The sequence below is a fragment of the Papio anubis genome, chromosome 12, assembly GCF_008728515.1.
Source record: "Papio anubis isolate 15944 chromosome 12, Panubis1.0, whole genome shotgun sequence".
Lineage (NCBI taxonomy): Eukaryota > Metazoa > Chordata > Mammalia > Primates > Cercopithecidae > Papio > Papio anubis.
In genome coordinates this window covers 8,562,675-8,579,236 of record NC_044987.1, presented here as the reverse complement: position 1 = coordinate 8,579,236, position 16,562 = coordinate 8,562,675, and the positions used below count along the sequence as shown (strand labels likewise).

Genomic DNA, 16,562 nt, shown 5'->3' with positions numbered 1-16,562 from the left:
GGAGCAGGATGGCATCACCCCAGAGGGTAGAGTAGTGGACCAAGGAGGGAAGCTGGAGGGACCCCACCAACATTTAAGGGACAAACCAAAGAAGGGGACACTGAAGAGGTACCCACAGAGACAGGAGAAAAGCCAGGAGAGTGTGGTGTCGTGGAAGCTAAGGAGGAAGTGATCACAGTACCTGCTGGATTCAGTCCCAAGTAGTTCAGTGTTGGCCTCATTCTCAAAGAGCAGTTTCAGTGGAATTTGAGGTCTGGACATTTGCAGAGAAGGAGAAGTGAATGGGAATAGAAACAGCTGGTAAACTGCCCACTCTGCCTCGAAAGCGGCCTTTGGGGTTGGGCGCAGTGGCTCACAGCTATAATCCCACCGCCTTGGGAAGCTGAGGTGGGAAGATCACTTGAGCCTACGAGTTCAAGACCAGCCTGGGTAACATGGCAAAATCGTGTCTCTACAAAAAATACAAAAATTAGCCAAGCGTGGTGGCATGCACCTGTAGTCCCAGCTATTAATACTTGGGAGGCTGAGGCAGGAGGATCACTTGAGCCTTGGAGGTTGAGGCTGCAGTGAGCTGTGAGACACCACTGCACTCCAGCCTGGGTAACAGAGTAAGACCCTGTCTCAAAAACAAAGACAAAACAACAACAAAAATAGTGGCCTTTGTGGAGAAGGATGAAAGGGAGGGAAGAAATGATGGAGGTGGGCCTTACTAATGGCAGGGGAGGAGATGTGCTACCAGAGAGGTAACAGCAGAAGCCCCTGGGGTTAGGGCCGGGGGGGGGGGGGGGGGGGGGGGGGGTGCCAGGCAGAAGGCAGAAGGCAGAAGAGGAAGAAGGCGGTGCTGAAAGACAGGAAGGAACTTGCCAGGGATATGGAGGAGGGACAAGTCAACATCCGGGTTGACCCTGTGAGATTCCCCTAGGTGCCAGGCAGTTGCTCCCCCTCCCTTCAGCACGGACATTCCAATCTCAGGGTTAAAGGGAAAAGGCCTTCAAGTGTTTCTCACCCAGAAGCTGCTCCCTTCCACACAGTGAGTACTATGTTTATTAAGAAGCACTGAGACCTGTAATCCCAGCACTTTGGGAGGTGGAGGTGGGCAGATCACCTGAGGTCGGGAGTTTGAGACCAGCCTGACCAAATGGAGAAACCCCGTCTCTAGTAAAACAAAATTAGCTGGGCATGGTGGCGCATGCCTGTAATCCCAGCTACTCAGGAGGCAGAGGCAGGAGAATTGTTTGAACCCTGGAGGCGGAGGTTGCAGTGAGCCGAGATTGCACCATTGCACTCCAGCCTGGCCAACAAGAACGAAATTCCGTTTCAAAAAACAAACAAACAAACAAAAAAAAAACAGGCACTGAGCAACTCCCCTGTCCTCCCACAGGGCTCCACTTCCCCACTGAGCTGTGCAGAGCTCGGACCAAGCCTTCTTCATCCTTGCCCGACACTCAGCTGACCCAACGCTTGGCCCATACTTGGCGCAGTCAAGTCCCGTTTATCTGAGTGTTCCTCCAGTGTCCCTCTGCTCTGGCTGGAGCCTGAAGAACCAACCCTGGCCTCGGGGAATTTTTACTTTAAAATGGGACCTAAGCAGCCAGAGCACAGTCTCTTTACAATGAAAAGCACTACTGCCTTTGAGGGATGGAGGTGGGAAGGGCTGGGTTAAGCAAAGCTTTCCTGAATAAGCTGCAAAAATGGGCCTTGATCCCTTTGTAGTTCATAAGCATGATATTTGGGTGTTCACGCACATGTGTGAGATGTGCCTCCCTTAAACCTTGTTAAGGGTTGTTACCCATGTGATGTGAAAAAAAAAGAAAAAGGAAACAAACAAACAACAAAAAATAGGCCTTGCTAGAAGAAGGGCGTTTTGCAGAGCAGAGTTGGGCAAAAGGAGGGCCCTGGGTGGAGGTATACTTGGTAAAGTCAAAGCAAACTGGGCATTTGGGTGCAGGGCCAGGTGCCTGATCTGCTTTATGTAGACTCATTTAATCTTTGCAAGAACACCAGCGTTCCATCTCTCCAAGCTTCATGTCTCCGTAATTTGATGAGGGAAGCAAGCCTAGAAAAGTCGCGTGACTTCACCAAGGCCACACAACTAGTAAGTGATGAGCGCTGGTTGTGAACCCAGGCAGTTGACTCCAGAGCCCGCCCAGGATGGGCAGCTCATCCGCTTTGGTGGTCTGGTGAGAAAAGGAGGAAATCAGACTGGAGGGGGAGATCATGAATCTTACATGGCCTAATTAAACTACCTCCACACTCCAGCATTTCGTGCACAGAATTTGAGGATAGTGTTTTCCAAACTGGCATGCCCTGTAGCAAGACGCTCAGGAAGACATTCACATTTCTTGTAGAGTGAAACAAGTGTGGGGAATGCTCCGTTCCCTTCTCCCCAAGGTGCTTCACAGCGTTCACCAACATCTGAAGAGCTCTAAGAAGTGGGAGGCAAAGGCATCTCTTTCACCCAGGACTTCCAAGCCTCTTGCCTACACCAAGCTGTTCGCAGCGGCTCTGCAGCATCATAACGCCCATGTGGGATCACTGTTTAGAGGAGCAAAGAAAGCACTTTGGCATGAGGCGGGGTTTCCATCCTCGTCGGCATCAACCAGTGTCTGGGACAGGAGCTGGTGGCCGCTGCGGCCTGCCTTCCCAGCTGCTGCCCGGGTCTGCCCTCCTACACTGCAGCCCCGTACACCCCTCGCTGTGTGTGACTTTTGGAAAAGTCGTTCCATCTCTCCAAGCTTCATGTTTCTCGATTGTATAAAAGGAAAAAGGTACGAACACGCCCCTTGCAGGGTGTTAGGAGGATTAAATGGGTGGAATAGGGTGGTTTTTTTTCTCCTTCTCTCCCACCTAGAACAAAACCCAGGCTTTAGGTTGTCACGGTGGGCGCCGGGGAACCCTGGCCACAAGCTCCTCTCCGAGTTGCTGCGGACCGCCCCGAGGCAGCTAGCGTGGAGGACGGGCGCCGGGAGTCACACAGAAGCCAGGCTGGCCGGGGCTCGGGCTGCGGTGGACACAGGGGCTGCCCCGCCCCGCGTCTCCCGCAGCCCGATCGTGCCCCAGCGCCTCCCGGGTCTGGACTGGGCCGGGCTGCGTGGGAGGGGCGGTGCGGCGGGCGGCCCTTCCGGGGAGCGGGGCCTGCGCGCTGCTGGTCCCCGGGGAGCCCGCGCAGCCCGCGTCGCGACTGGGCCCGCGCACAGGTGAGCCCGGGGCGGGGTCGCGGGGGACCGGGAGGCGCGGCGGGACTCCGTGGGGTGGGCGGGGTGGAGCGCGGCCGGCCTGGGCCCCGGAGTCCCGGCCCCACCGAGAGCCGCGGGGGTCCGCGCCGCCTCCAGCCCGGCCTTGCCCTGCCGGCGGCACATCCGCTTCCCTTCGCCTTCACCTTTTTGGCACCCGCAACACGCAAGCGGCATGAAAGAGCCCTCCGAGGAGGCTGTCACCTTTTCTGTCGCGAAGAAGCTGGCGCGGGGCGGCTCCCCTTTCGCTTGCCTCGCTGGAAGAGCCTGGCGGTCAGTGCGTTGTGGATGTCGTTTCTGCTCACATTCTTCTCTGCTCGGGTCGCAGCCTCTTCCTCTGCTCTTCGGGTTGTCATTGTGGCAGTGATTCAGCAAGTGCGTAACATTAGTTAGGGTTAGGGACCTATCGAGGCATTACACCACAGTCATTTAACGAGCAGCTACACACGGGCTGGGCAGCCACTGTGCCAACGACTAGGGTGACCGCGGTGGACCAGACAGATCCAGTTCTCTGGTCCCCAGGGGACGGACAGGTACGTCAGAATCACAGCACACCCTAGAAGTGCAACCGAGAGGGGGAAGTGTGGAGAACTCCCGTTGAAACACCAAACCTAGGGGACACCAGGGTCAGGAATGACTCAGAGGGAACCACATCTCCTTATTTTTTAGATTTAAGAGTTGATATGTAGGCACACAAATCACAAGTGTACAGCTCAACCATTTTCCCTAACACGCACATTTCCTGATTCAGAGCAATAAAGAAAACATTACTACATCCCTGGCTTCCAACGCCATAAAATAGGTTTGCCTGTTTTCGATTTTCCATCCATGGAATCATACGTCACGTACTTTTTTTTTTTTTTTTTTTTTTTTTTTGAGATGTAGTTTCGCTTTTGTCGTCCAGGCTGGAGTGCAATGGCGCAATCTCGGCTCACTGCAACCTCTGCCTCGCGGGTTCAAGTGATTCTCCCGCCTCCGCCTCCCGAGTAGCTGGTTTTACAGGCGCTTGCCACCACGCCCGGCTAACTCTTGCATTTTCAGTAGCGACGGGGTTGTACCATATTGGCCAGGGTGGTCTCGAACTCCTTCAGGTGATCCGCCTGCCTCAGCCTTTCAAAGTGCTGGGATTACAGGCATGAGCCACGGAGCCCGGACCTTCATGTACTCTTATGTGTGTGACATCTGACATTCAGTATGTTTTGTGATATTCACCCATGTTTCGTTAGCAGTTTATTCTTGTTGGTGTATAATATTCCACTGTATGGCTAGACCACAATTTACCCATTCAACTGGACACGGGTTGATGGACGGTCGTTTCCACTGTGGGGTTATTTTGTATCTTGCTGCTACAGATATTCTTGTGTCTTTTGGTAAACATCTGTAAGCAGGCCGGGCACAGTGGCTCATGCCTGTAATCCTAGCACTTTGGGAGGCCAAGGCAGGCAGATCACAAGGTCAGGAGTTCGAGACCAGCCTGGCCAATATGGTGAAACCCCCATCTCTACCAAAAATACAAAAATTAGCCAGGCGTGGTGGTGGGTACCGGTAGTCCCAGCTATTCAGGAGACCGAGGCAGGAGAATCACTTGAACCCAGGAGGCAGTGGTTGCAGTGAGCCGAGATCACGCCACTGCACTCCATCTTGGGCGACAGAGGGAGACTCCGTCTCAAAAAAAAATAAAATAAAATAAATTTTAAAAAAATCTGTAAGCACTGCTGTATGAGTATATTCCTAGGACTGAAATTGCTGACGTGTGTATGCTCATCTTTAATCTATGGTGCCAGACACTTCTCCGAAGTAGTTGTATGGTTTACATGCCCACCGGCAGTGTTTGAGTTCCCATTCCTGCACACTCTTACCACTACTTGGTAGTCTTTTTCTCTGTAGACATTTGGCTGAGTGCCCAGCAGTGATGCATTGAGGTTTTACTTTGCATTTCTCTGATGACTAATGAACTGTTTTTATGTCTATTGCTCATTTGAATATTTTTTGTGACGTGCCTGCTCAATTCTTCTGCTCATTTTTCTGTCGTGTTCTTACTAGTTCCATTGAGTTCTTGAAATATTTGTGATATAAGACATTTATTGGATATGTGTGTGTGTGTCTGTGTATATATATATATATATATATATATATTTTTTTTTTTTTTCTCACTCTGTCACCTAGATTGGAGTGCAATGGCGCGGTCTCAAGCTCACTGCAACCTCTGCCTCCCGGGTTCAAACGATTCTCCTGCTTCAGCCTCCTAAGTAGCTGGGATTACAGGCACCCTCCACCACACCCAGCTAATTTTTGTATTTTTAGTAAAGAGGGGGTTTCACCATGTTGGTAGGGCTGGTCTCAAACTCCTGACTTCGTAATCCGCCCGCCTGGGCCTCCCAAAGTGCTGGGATTACAGGTGTGAGCCACTGCACCTGGCCCTGGATATATATTTTTAAACATTTTCTCCCTTGGGAGATTGCCTTTTCACTCTCCTATTTATGTCTTTTGATGAACAGAAGTTATTCATTCTAATGTTTTTTATTTTACCATTTTTCCCCTTATAGTTGTATTATTTGAGTCTAGTTTTTAAAAAATCTTCCCTAGCAAGAAGACTCAGATAAAAGTAAAATTAAAGCTGGGCGTGGTGGCTCACGCCTGTCATCCCAGCACTTTGGGAGGCTGAGGTAGGTGGATCACTTGAGGTCAGGAGTTAGACCAGCTTGGCCAACAAAGGAAGATCCTGTCTGTACCAAAAAAAAAAAAGAAAAAAAAGAAAAAAATAAATTAGGTAGGTGTGGTGGCTCACGTCTAATTCCAGCTACTCTAGAGGTTGAGATGGAAGACTGCTTGAGCCTTGGAGGTTGAGGCTGCAGTGAGCTGTAATCACAACACTGCACTCCAGCCTGGGTGACAGAGCAAGACCCTGTCTGGAAAAAAAAAAAAAAGGTCGGGCACGGTGGCTCATGCATGTATGCAATCCCAGCACTTTGGGAGGTTGAGGTGGGCCAATCACTTGAGGTCATGAGTTCCAGACCAGCCTGGCCAACATGGTGAAATCCCACGTCTACTAAAAATATAAAAATTAGCTGGATGTGGTGGCGAGCACCTGTAGCTACTTGGGAGGCTGAGGCACAAGAATCACTTGAACCCAGGAGGCAGAGGTTGCAGTGAGCTGAGATTGCACCACTGCACTCCAGCCTGGGTAATGGAGTGAGTCTGTCTGAAAAAAAAAAAAGAAAGTCCCACGTGTGAACACAGGGGCCACCCTAGGTCTGCACCATAGTCTCCAAACCTCTTTGAGAACACTGTTTTGTGTCTATCAAGCTATAAATGAATTATATTCAGGCTTTTAAGTGACATTGTCCTACAGACCAGAATTAATCCTACCCAAATGTTTTAGCAAGCGATTGAGAACAAAACAGCCTTTGAAACCAAAATTCTTTTAAATGTAAAGTCAGGTGAAGATGGTAATTTATTTATTTAAATATGTTAAAAACTGTTTCAAACAATTTGAACCTTTAAACAGACCAGTTTTTAGCACTCAACTGAAATCCAATACTTTCTCCATTCATTGGCCTGATCTCATCAGACATACTGTAGTAGTTTCCTATTGCTGCTGTAACAAATTGCCACAAACTTAGTGGCCTCAAACAACACACGTTGATGATCCTACTGTTCTAAGACGGCCATCAGCGAGGCCGTGCTCCTTCTGAAGCCTCCGGGAAAGAAACCATGGACTTGCCTTTTCCAGCTTCTAGAGGCCACCTACATCCCACTGGCACCTGCTTCCCTCGGCACAGCTCTTTCGTCTGCCTCAGACCTTCCTGCCTCCCTCTTGAAAGGATCTTTGTGGTTACATGAGGCTCACCTGGGTAATCCAGGAACCCCCTCCCCATCTCAAGGTTCTTTTTTTTTTTTGAGACGGAGTCTCGCTCTGTCACCCAGGCTGGAGTACAGTGGCCGGATCTCAGCTCACTGCAAGCTCTGTCTCCCAGGTTTATGCCATTCTCCTGCCTCAGCCTCCCGAGTAGCTGGGACTACAGGCGCCCGCCACCTCGCTCGGCTAGTTTTTTTGTATTTTTAGTAGAGACGGGGTTTCACCATGTTAGCCAGGATGGTCTCGATCTCCTGACCTCGTGATCCGCCCGTCTCGGCCTCCCAAAGTGCTGGGATTACAGGCTTGAGCCACCGCGCCCGGCCATCAAGGTTCTTAATCACAACTGCCAAACCCCCTTTTGTCATGGAAGGTAACATAGTCTCAGTTCTGGGGATTAGGATGTGGGCCTCTTTGTGGGCCACTATTCTGTTTACCCCAGATAGTGATTCCTGCTTAACAGAAATCACATATGAACTCTAAGAGATACTTATTCTAATTATATGCCTTCACAGGCTTCAGTACATTTCCTATATAATAGAAATTGGAGACCAGTTTGATATTGGATACTAAATACACTTTGGATTTTTTTTTTTTTTTTTTTGAGACTTGACTCTTGCTCTGTCGCCCAGGCTGCAGTGCAGTGACACAATCTCGGCTCACTGCAACCTCCACCTCCCAGGTTCAAGCGATTCTCCTGCCTCAGCCTCCCGAGTAGCTGTGATTACTGGTGCGTACCACCACGCCTAGCTAATTTTTGTGTTTTTAGTAGAGATGGCGTTTCACCATGTTGGCCAGGCTGATCTCAAACTCCTGATCTTGTGATCCGCCCACCTCAGCCTCCCAAAGTACTGGGATTACAGGCGTGAGCCACTGTGCCCTGGCCCACTTTGGGTTTTATACAACAAAACTCCATAGTGTTTCCTTTACGTCAATTTCTGCATATAATATTGGAAAAGCATTCTAGAAAGCACTAAAGGTATTGTGTTACTTCTTTTCTGAAGAAATTCTTTACTAATTTTTTATTTTTATTTTTTTGAGATCGAATCTCGCTCTGTCACTCAGGCTGGAGTGCAGTGGCGTGATCTCGGCTCACCGTAGCCTCTACCTCCCAGGTTCAAGGGATTCTCCAGCCTCAGCCACCCGAGTAGCTAGGATGACAGGTGTGTGACACCATGCCCGGCTAATTTTTGTATTTTTAGTAGAGACAGGATTTCGACGTGTTGGCCAGGCTCGTCTGGAACTCCTGAGCTCACATGATCTGCCCACCTCAGCCTCCCAAAGTGCTGGGATTACAGGCATGAGCCACCATGCCCAGCCTCTTTACTAATTTTCTATCAAGTCTTTGTTCTTACAAAGTGGGCATTTTTGGTATGATTCTACTTTATGAATTTTTTCAAATCACAAAAAAAGCGACTGCATATTATACTACACAGCAAATCAGAGAATAGGCAGAGCGAGTGAGTAGAGCTTCCAGTTGGATATTTGGGTTCATTATCTTACCTACTTGTCAGCCACATCTCAAGATATGATGACAGTTACCAGGTCTTAGAAACATTAACACGTTTGAATGTGTGACAGTTCCGCAGCCCCAGCTACAAAAGAACTGAAAAGGAACAAGGAAGGTGCGTGGCATCTTGGATTCCAGGAAGTAGGCAGTGTGTATGGTTACTGGAATTTACCTGCCATCTTGCTCAATTATCCTGTCAAAGGTGCTGTTACTTTTCTTAAAACGTTTCCATAGTGTTTCTCATGAGGGCTTATACCACCCCACTTCTAGTGGCATACACTGCTGGACAACTGGATGTCTTCTGAACCAAGCAATGCAAAAGCAATTTCCCCAAATCAGCATGTGTTGCCAAAAGGGCAAGTCATTTTATAAAATGAGAAACTGAAACTTTTAAATCTACATATATTAAGTAGATTAACATATTATGCTAATTTTTAACCTTTAGAATATTTAGAAATCAAATGATGCTTTAGTTTACAAGTGCGCCAAGGCCAAATAATGAATATTAAAACAGAATTGAAAAAAATATTTAAATAATGCAAAAACCAACTGACATCATGTTTACTACTAGGGGCAAAAAGGCATTCTGAATGGCCCTAGCTGCAGCCTACCACTTAGGCTGTCTGAAATCCCAAGCATATTAGGAAAGAAAAGAAACTCATACGTATCAGTCAACTTGCAGTGCCTTTTTGGTGGCTTCCCATTTAGCTGTGTTGCTTTTTCAGATGTCTTCTCTGGTTCCTGGACCCATTCCAGCTCTCCACTCTGCCTCCTTTGCTGCTATGGTTTAAGTTCTACTTCTTTTTTGAACTTTGATATATGTTCACAAATCCTCAGCATCCCTTGTCTTCTACGCGTCAGTGAACAAAGCATTAATGTGCAGCATAGAAAGATGTTAATTTTTTTTTTTTTTTTTTTTGAGATGGAGTTTCGCCCTTGTTGCCCAGGCAGTGGTGTGATCTCAGCTCACTGCAACCTCCACTTCCGGGTTCAAGAGATTCTCCTGCTTCAGCCTCCCGAGTAGCTGGGATTATAGGTGCCCGCCACCACACCCAGCTAATTTTTGTATTTTTAGTAGAGATGGGGTTTTACCATGTTGGCCAGGCTGGGCTTGAACTCCTGACCTCAGGTGATCCGCCGCCTTGGCCTCCCAAAGTGCTAGGATTACAGGCATTAGCCATCGTGCCTGGCCACATTCTTTAAATTTTGAAACGTTTTATTTTAGTGTGTCTAATAATACTTGTTTCTATGAGTTTTCAGGTTTGTTTTGATCTCACAGATCCACCAAAGAGAAAGCAGCCCCGTGCCAGTTGCTCTGCTAGCCTTTCACAGAAGTGTCACTAGAATACAACAGCCCCCGCAGGCTCTGCTCCACAGAGACTTAAGGCTGAAGGAGTGTCCACTGTCAGGGGCATCCTCTGTCACTATGGTGGGAAGAGAACATGGTGGGCTGCCTTTCTAAGGGATTCTTGGGCTTTCTTATTTCCATATAAATGTAGAAGCAGTCTGACAAGCTCCCCACCAAAAAACCTAAAAAACAAAAATCTTCTAGACTTTGCAACAGCACTGAATTAATAATCAGTTGGGGAAACAGTAATGTTACAAGTTTTATAAACCATGAACATAATATATCCCTCCAATATCTAGATTATTTTATATACATAGTAGCCCACATTTTCTAAGCATTTATTACATGCCAGGCACCATTAGGACTTTACATAAATTATTTCATTTAATCTTCACAATAATGCTGAGAAGGAGGCTTTAGTACTTCCATTTCATGGATGGAGACACTGGAGTGTAGTAAGATGGCCAAAGGCCACGGTTAACCAGAGATGAGAATCAGGCACTCTACCTGCAGTCTGCAGTCTTCACCACTTTTTGACATGACCTTCCTGAGCTGATGGCTGCAGGAGCGATGGGTCTACGGATGGAGTTATTCAGGGGGAGGCAGACTTGGAGGAAAAGTCTCCCAAGATTTCCTGTATGTGCTCGCTCTCTACTGTTCAGCTTCTGTCTATCTGGATACATAATTATTTGTCCAAATAGCAACTGTCCTCCTTCTACCATTTCAGGCCTTACATAGGAAGTCCTTCTAAAGAGCTGCCTGACAGCTGCCCTTCCCCAGATCCTGAATATCCTCCTGGCCAGGTGGAGCAGAGAACAGTCCCTCAGCTGGTCATGCTGAGCTCATACCCTGTAAGTCTGATCACACTACACAGCTCTGGCTTTATCTAGAACCCAGCTCCAATCACAGTCATGTCTGGCCCTAATCTCATGAGGAATGAAGGACCCATTTAGAGAGGAAGCCTGTCAGGCATTAGGAGAAAAACAGAACTTCCCAGAGCTCATCCACGGGGAATGAGAGCAGGGTAAGTGCAGCCTTTGTGATTCTCTCTCTCTGCCCTCTGTAGGATGGCTGCTCCATGAGGTCAAGACTGGGTCTTCTCCCTCCTCCCCCTTTACCGATGCCTGGTCTCACGGGGCTAGTTTTGACCCCCACGCTATGGCATCATCGACCTCCCTCCCAGCTCCTGGCTCTCGGCCTAAGAAGCCTCTAGGCAAGATGGCTGGTGAGTGGAACCGGACTCGCGACTCTGCTGTGTTCCTGAGTGTAGTGCTCAGTCTCCACAGGGCATGGTGGGAGGCCTGCCTGGTCCCAACTCAGAGAGAGACGCAGGAAGGCTGATGGGGGGACTCCTGACCTGACTTCAGGGCCTGGATGCGTGGTGGAGTGAGGAGAGGAGGCCTGCGTCAGCTCAGCCAGATCTTGATCCTTTTGGCTCAGAGGTTTTCCAAGGCTGCTCAGCTAGCTTTCCCAGCCTGGAAACCACGGTGCTGAGGGCTTAACACTGTCTCTCGTTGTCTAAATCTTTGTTCCAGAACCATCTGGAGGAGAAGCCAAGCAGAGAGAGAAAATGAATCAATCCCCACCACTATCTGTCCTTATCAAAGGCTGGGGAAGCTAGGTTTTCATCTCCTTACGGAGTCCCCACAGCACACCTGACACTGCATTCTCAGTGAACTTTCAGCACCTAAGACAAACCCATTTTACAGATGAGGCAATGGAGACACAGACTAATTTGCTGAAGGTCATAGAGAAAGTGAGCCACAGTCACAACCGTGTCCCTGACTCCCGAGTGCGGGTTCTGAATCGCGAAGCTCTCCGCTCCTCAGCAGCTCCGAGCAGTAGCCTCTTCCCCATCTGGCGACAATCTAGGATTTCTTGGGGCCACACAGATGCCAGTCCTCCATGCCCCTTCCTTCCTGTATAGGTAGCCCTTCCTAATCGAAGTCCACCTCCCCTCGGTGCTGGAAGTGGGCTCTGGGACTGGTGGATCCTTGCTCGCATAACGTAGCTCTGCCTGCAGACTCCTGGGTGGCTGACGAGTCAGCTCTAGTGGGAAGTTTTGCTTAAGGTGGGCTGGGGGTGCCAGATATCAAAGAGCCTGGGAGTAGTGCAAGGCCATTTCTCTTACCCAGGCTGGTGGAACACTCTCACATAAGGATTCCAGAGTTCTGACATACGTCCCAAACCTTTACCTTTAGAGGGCACTTTTAGGCAAGTCCCAAAGGATATACAAACATAGCAGAGTGTCAGGCGCAGTGGCTCATGCCTGTAATCCCAGCACTTTGGGAGGCTGAGGCGGGCAGATCATGAGGTCAGAAGTTCAAGACCAGCCTGACCAACATGGTGAAGTCCCGTCTCTACTGAAAATACAAAAATTAGCCAGGGGTTGTGGTACGAATCTGTAATCCCAACTACGCAGGAGGCTGAGGCAGGAGAATTGTTTGAACCTGGGAGGCGGAGGTTGCAGTGAGCCAAGATCACGCCACTGCACTCCAGCCTAGGTGAGAGTGAGACTCCATCTCAAAACAAAAAAAAATAGTGGAGCAATAGTCTCTGAGAATACAATGTTTCCAAGTGCAGGGACGCGGACTGCAGTCTGTCTGTCCTCCCTGTGAGGCGGGGCTCCTCCCTGTGTGGGCAGTGAGAGGGCACCTGTTAAGAAGACACAGGCCTGAGCAGTGTTTCTCCCCCACAGACTGGTTCAGGCAGACCCTGCTGAAGAAGCCCAAGAAGAGGCCCGACTCCCCAGAAAGCACCTCCAGCGATACTTCACAGCCTGCCTCACAGGACAGACTATCCCCAAGCCTCAGCTTAGTCACGTCTCCCAGCCTGCCACCCACACATGCAAGTGACAGCGGCAGTAGTCGCTGGAGCAAAGACTATGATGTCTGTGTGTGCCACAGTGAGGAAGACCTGGTGGCTGCCCAGAACCTGGTCTCCTACCTGGAAGGCAGCAGCACCAGCCTGCGCTGCTTCCTGCAGCTCCGGGATGCAACCCCAGGCGGTGCTATCGTGTCCGAGCTGTGCCAGGCACTGAACAATAGTCACTGCCGTGTGCTGCTCATCACGCCGGGCTTCCTTCAGGACCCCTGGTGCAAGTACCAGATGCTGCAGGCCCTGACCGAGGCCCCAGGGGCTGAGGGCCGCACCATCCCCCTGCTGTCCGGCCTCAGCAGAGATGCCTACCCACCTGAGCTCCGATTCATGTACTACGTCGATGGCAGGGGCCCTGATGGTGGCTTTCGCCAAGTCAAAGAAGCTGTCATGCGTTGTAAGCTACTACAGGGGGGGAGAAGGGGAACGGGATTCAGACACAGTATCTGATCTACTTTGACTTTTAGGAGACAGCCCTGTAGCCTAGTAGTTCAAAGTGCAGCCTCTGGAAAAGGCTGTCAGGGTCTGTATCCTGGTTCCTGCACTTATTATTAACCCATAAAAAGTAACTTGGGCAAGTTACTTACCCGCTCTGTGCCTGGTTTCCTCACTGACCACTAGGTTTCCATTGCTATGAAATGAGAACAGTATATAGACTAAGGCCTCAGAACATGGCCTAGCACATGTATTCATAATAGGCAGAGCCTAGCACAAATCAGGTCCTCAATAAATTATTAGCTAGTAGTAGTAACAGTAACAGCATTACGTTTCTCTGAGATCAGGCTGGAGATGTCCATCAAGAGCTGGGAAGGTGCCAGGAGGGACATTGGTTTAGTAAGGCAAAATGATGCAAAATAATCGGAAAGAAGTGCATATGAGTGTATGTGGGGAGGGCCAGGCTATTGCAGTAGGTTTGGAAGTGTGATAACAGATAAAAAGGTAGAAGAGGCAGGACCTGTTGGGGAAAACAGAGATGCTGGGTCTGGGAAGGGTGACAATGCTGTGACTGGTCTCTTTCAGATCTGCAGACACTCAGTTGACACTTTTTATATCATGGGACCCCAGAAGTTGGAGTAAAGCTGGAAACAGAAAACCCACGCAGGGCCTTGGATTCCCACAGATGTGACAAGAGGTATAGGGAGCGAGTCTGCAGCACTTTGCCCGTGTCCCTGGGATCACAGCAGCCATCAGCCTTCCATTACTGTGGGCTCCCTAAGAAGACCATGGAGAGGTTGGGGACTCCCCCAGGAAAGCCATGAAGCTGGGGATTCCCCCTAGGAAAGCCACGAGGAAGCAGGGGACTCCCCAAGAAGGCCATGAGGAAGCCAGAAACTGGAGGTGGTAGGAGGTGGTACTGACCAATGATGGCCAGCAGGGCTCGTATCCTGCCTAACTGGACAAGAAGCCTGGCACACACTTCTGTCTTCCCCTGGAACTGGGTACTGGCGTACACTGGTATCCCTCCTAAAGAGGTGACTCACCTGACTGATCAGCAAGAAGCCGAGATTGCAGGCCTCACCGTGGATGGTCTTCCCAGTTGCCTGGGGAAACCCTGGAATGGGCGTCAGGAGAAAGCAAGAGGAATCCAGTCCTTCACACTCACACTACTCTGTTCCTCCTTCCAGAGACATCGATTCACTTCAGAAAGCTGTAAGGAAGACGCAGTCAGCAATGCAACTATACTTTTTATTTATTGCCTAAGTGCCATTAAAGACATAAACCTAGAAGCCATTCTGAATGTGGGGGTGAGGTGGTGGAGGGAGCAAGTGAAGAGACGGGAAGCCAGGGCTCAGGGTGCAACGCCTTCACCTGAGATCACAAGCCCATGGATGCTGTGACATCTGAGAGCTTCATCCATGGTCTGGCTAAAGCTGATACTTTCACAGTCACCATCTTCACCTTTGGACTGGGAAGAATCAGCATTTTTCTTCTGGCAGATGACTGTATTCCTTATAGGACAGGCAAGGTTTCATTCATCTGTTCTCAGTAAGTTTGTTTCTGAACTGAAATGAATTTCATTATTTCCTCCAACACGTACTTTTGTGCCCCTTCTCTCACTTCTCCCTATCATGACCCCTCTTTTGCTGAAAAAAAGTTTTATTATTTTTTCTATCTCTAGTTCTAGAAAGAGAAAATGTATTTTTTAAATTATAAATTATTTTGCCGGGCACCGTGGCTCACACCTGTAATCTCAGCACTTGGGGAGGCCAAGGCAGGTGGATCACCTGAGGTCAGGAGTTCAAGACCAGCCTGGCCAATATGGTGAAACCCCGTCTCTACTAAAAATACAAAAATTAGCTGGGTGTGGTGGCAGGCACCTGTAATCCCAACTACTCAGGAGGTTGAGGCAGGAGAATTGCTTGAACCTGGGAGGTGGAGGTTGCAGTGAGCCAAAATCACGCCACTGCACTCCAGCCTAGGCAACTGAGCAAGACCCTGTATCAAAAAAAAAAAAAAAAGGCCCTGTGTGGTGGCTCATGCCTGTAATACCAGCACTTTGGGAGGCCGAGGTGGGCAGATCAAAACGTCAAGAGATCGAGACCATCCTGGCCAACATGGTGAAACCCCGTCTCTACCAAAAATACAAAAATTAGTTGGGTATGGTGGCGCGGGCCTGTAGTCCCAGCTACTTGGGAGGCGGAGGCAGTAGAATTGCTTGAATCCAGGAGGCAGAGGTTGCAGTGAGCCAAGATCGTACCACTGCACTCCAGCCTGGGTAACAAAGCGAGACTCCATCTCAAAAAAAAAAAAACAAACCAAAAAATTATTTTATTATAAAAGGATTAACAAATAATATGTCCACTCATGTGCCGACTACCCAGTTTAAGAAGCAAAACCTTATCATCTCTTATAGTGGTCCCTTTGTGCCCCGAATTGCACTCCCCCATCCCCCACCAGAAATAACCAATATTTTGATTTTTGAACTTCTTGCTTTTAGCTTTTCTGTATACATTTACCACATATGTATGTACCCCCACCAGCATATTGTTTAGTTTTACATGGTTTTATATTTTATGTAAACAGCATTACAATGTGTGTATTCTGCAGATTCCTCTCCTTGTTCACCAAATGTTTGCGAGATTTATCTATGCGGATGGATGACACGCCAGTTATTAATAATACACTTTCATCCCACGATGTAAATATGCCACCATTTAGTTACACATTCTTCTCCAAATGGATATTTGTTGTTCCTAGGTTTTTGCTATTAAAAACAATGAGCCTCTGAACTTTTTTGTACATTTTCACAAGCAAGATTTTCTAGGATTTAGCCTAGAAAATCCTGCTGGGGCTGGGCGTGGTGGCCCATGTCTGTAATCCCAGCACTTTGGGAGGCTGAGGCGGGCGGATCACCTGAAGTCAGGAGTTTGAGACCAGCCTGGTCAACATGGTGAAACCCTGTCTTTACTAAAAATACAAAAATTAGCCAGGCATGGTGGTACATGCCTGTAACCCCAGCTACCTGGGAGGCTGAGGCAGGAGAATTGCTTGAGCCTGGGAGGCGGAGATTGCAGTGAGCTGAGATATCGCACCACTGCACTCCAGCCTGGGTGACAGAGCGAGACTTCATCTCAAAAAAAAAAAAAAAAAAAGAAAAGATCCTGGTGGGTAACAAATATACTGCGGCTGGGTAGTAAAGAAAATACATGCTGTTTTTCTAGAAGGTGCCACAGTTTCTTCCAAATTAGCTGTACCAATTTAAGTTCCTACCATTTGTGTTTAAGACTTCCCACTTTT

The 16,562-nt window shown here is 48.8% G+C and overlaps 1 protein-coding gene, 1 long non-coding RNA gene and 1 pseudogene across 5 annotated transcripts; 2 read left to right on the top strand and 1 right to left on the bottom strand.

Annotated features, from left to right (window-relative positions):
* Nucleotides 1-893: 893 nt before the first annotated feature.
* TIRAP (TIR domain containing adaptor protein) lies at nucleotides 894-14,855 on the top strand. 4 transcript variants are annotated; one of them, XM_031653887.1, is made up of 5 exons: nucleotides 3,094-3,197; nucleotides 10,675-10,798; nucleotides 11,014-11,172; nucleotides 12,646-13,221; nucleotides 13,845-14,855. In XM_031653887.1, the coding sequence occupies exons 3-5, from the start codon at nucleotides 11,106-11,108 to the stop codon at nucleotides 13,862-13,864; spliced, it is 663 nt and encodes a 220-aa protein (XP_031509747.1). In that variant the 5' UTR covers nucleotides 3,094-3,197; nucleotides 10,675-10,798; nucleotides 11,014-11,105; the 3' UTR covers nucleotides 13,865-14,855. The 4 variants fall into 4 exon arrangements, with proteins under 4 accessions (XP_031509748.1, XP_031509747.1, XP_031509746.1 ...); XM_031653888.1 differs by lacking the exons at nucleotides 3,094-3,197; nucleotides 11,014-11,172; nucleotides 12,646-13,221 and adding exons at nucleotides 894-1,030; nucleotides 2,349-2,768; XM_031653886.1 differs by having other exon boundaries at nucleotides 12,646-14,855.
* LOC116269929 lies at nucleotides 1,702-1,799 on the top strand (annotated as a pseudogene).
* On the bottom strand, nucleotides 10,313-13,457 carry LOC116269806. Its single transcript, XR_004177626.1, has 2 exons — nucleotides 13,412-13,457; nucleotides 10,313-11,488 (listed from the first exon to the last, which is right to left on the bottom strand). It is a non-coding gene; the product is annotated as an uncharacterized LOC116269806 (long non-coding RNA).
* Nucleotides 14,856-16,562: the final 1,707 nt, after the last annotated feature.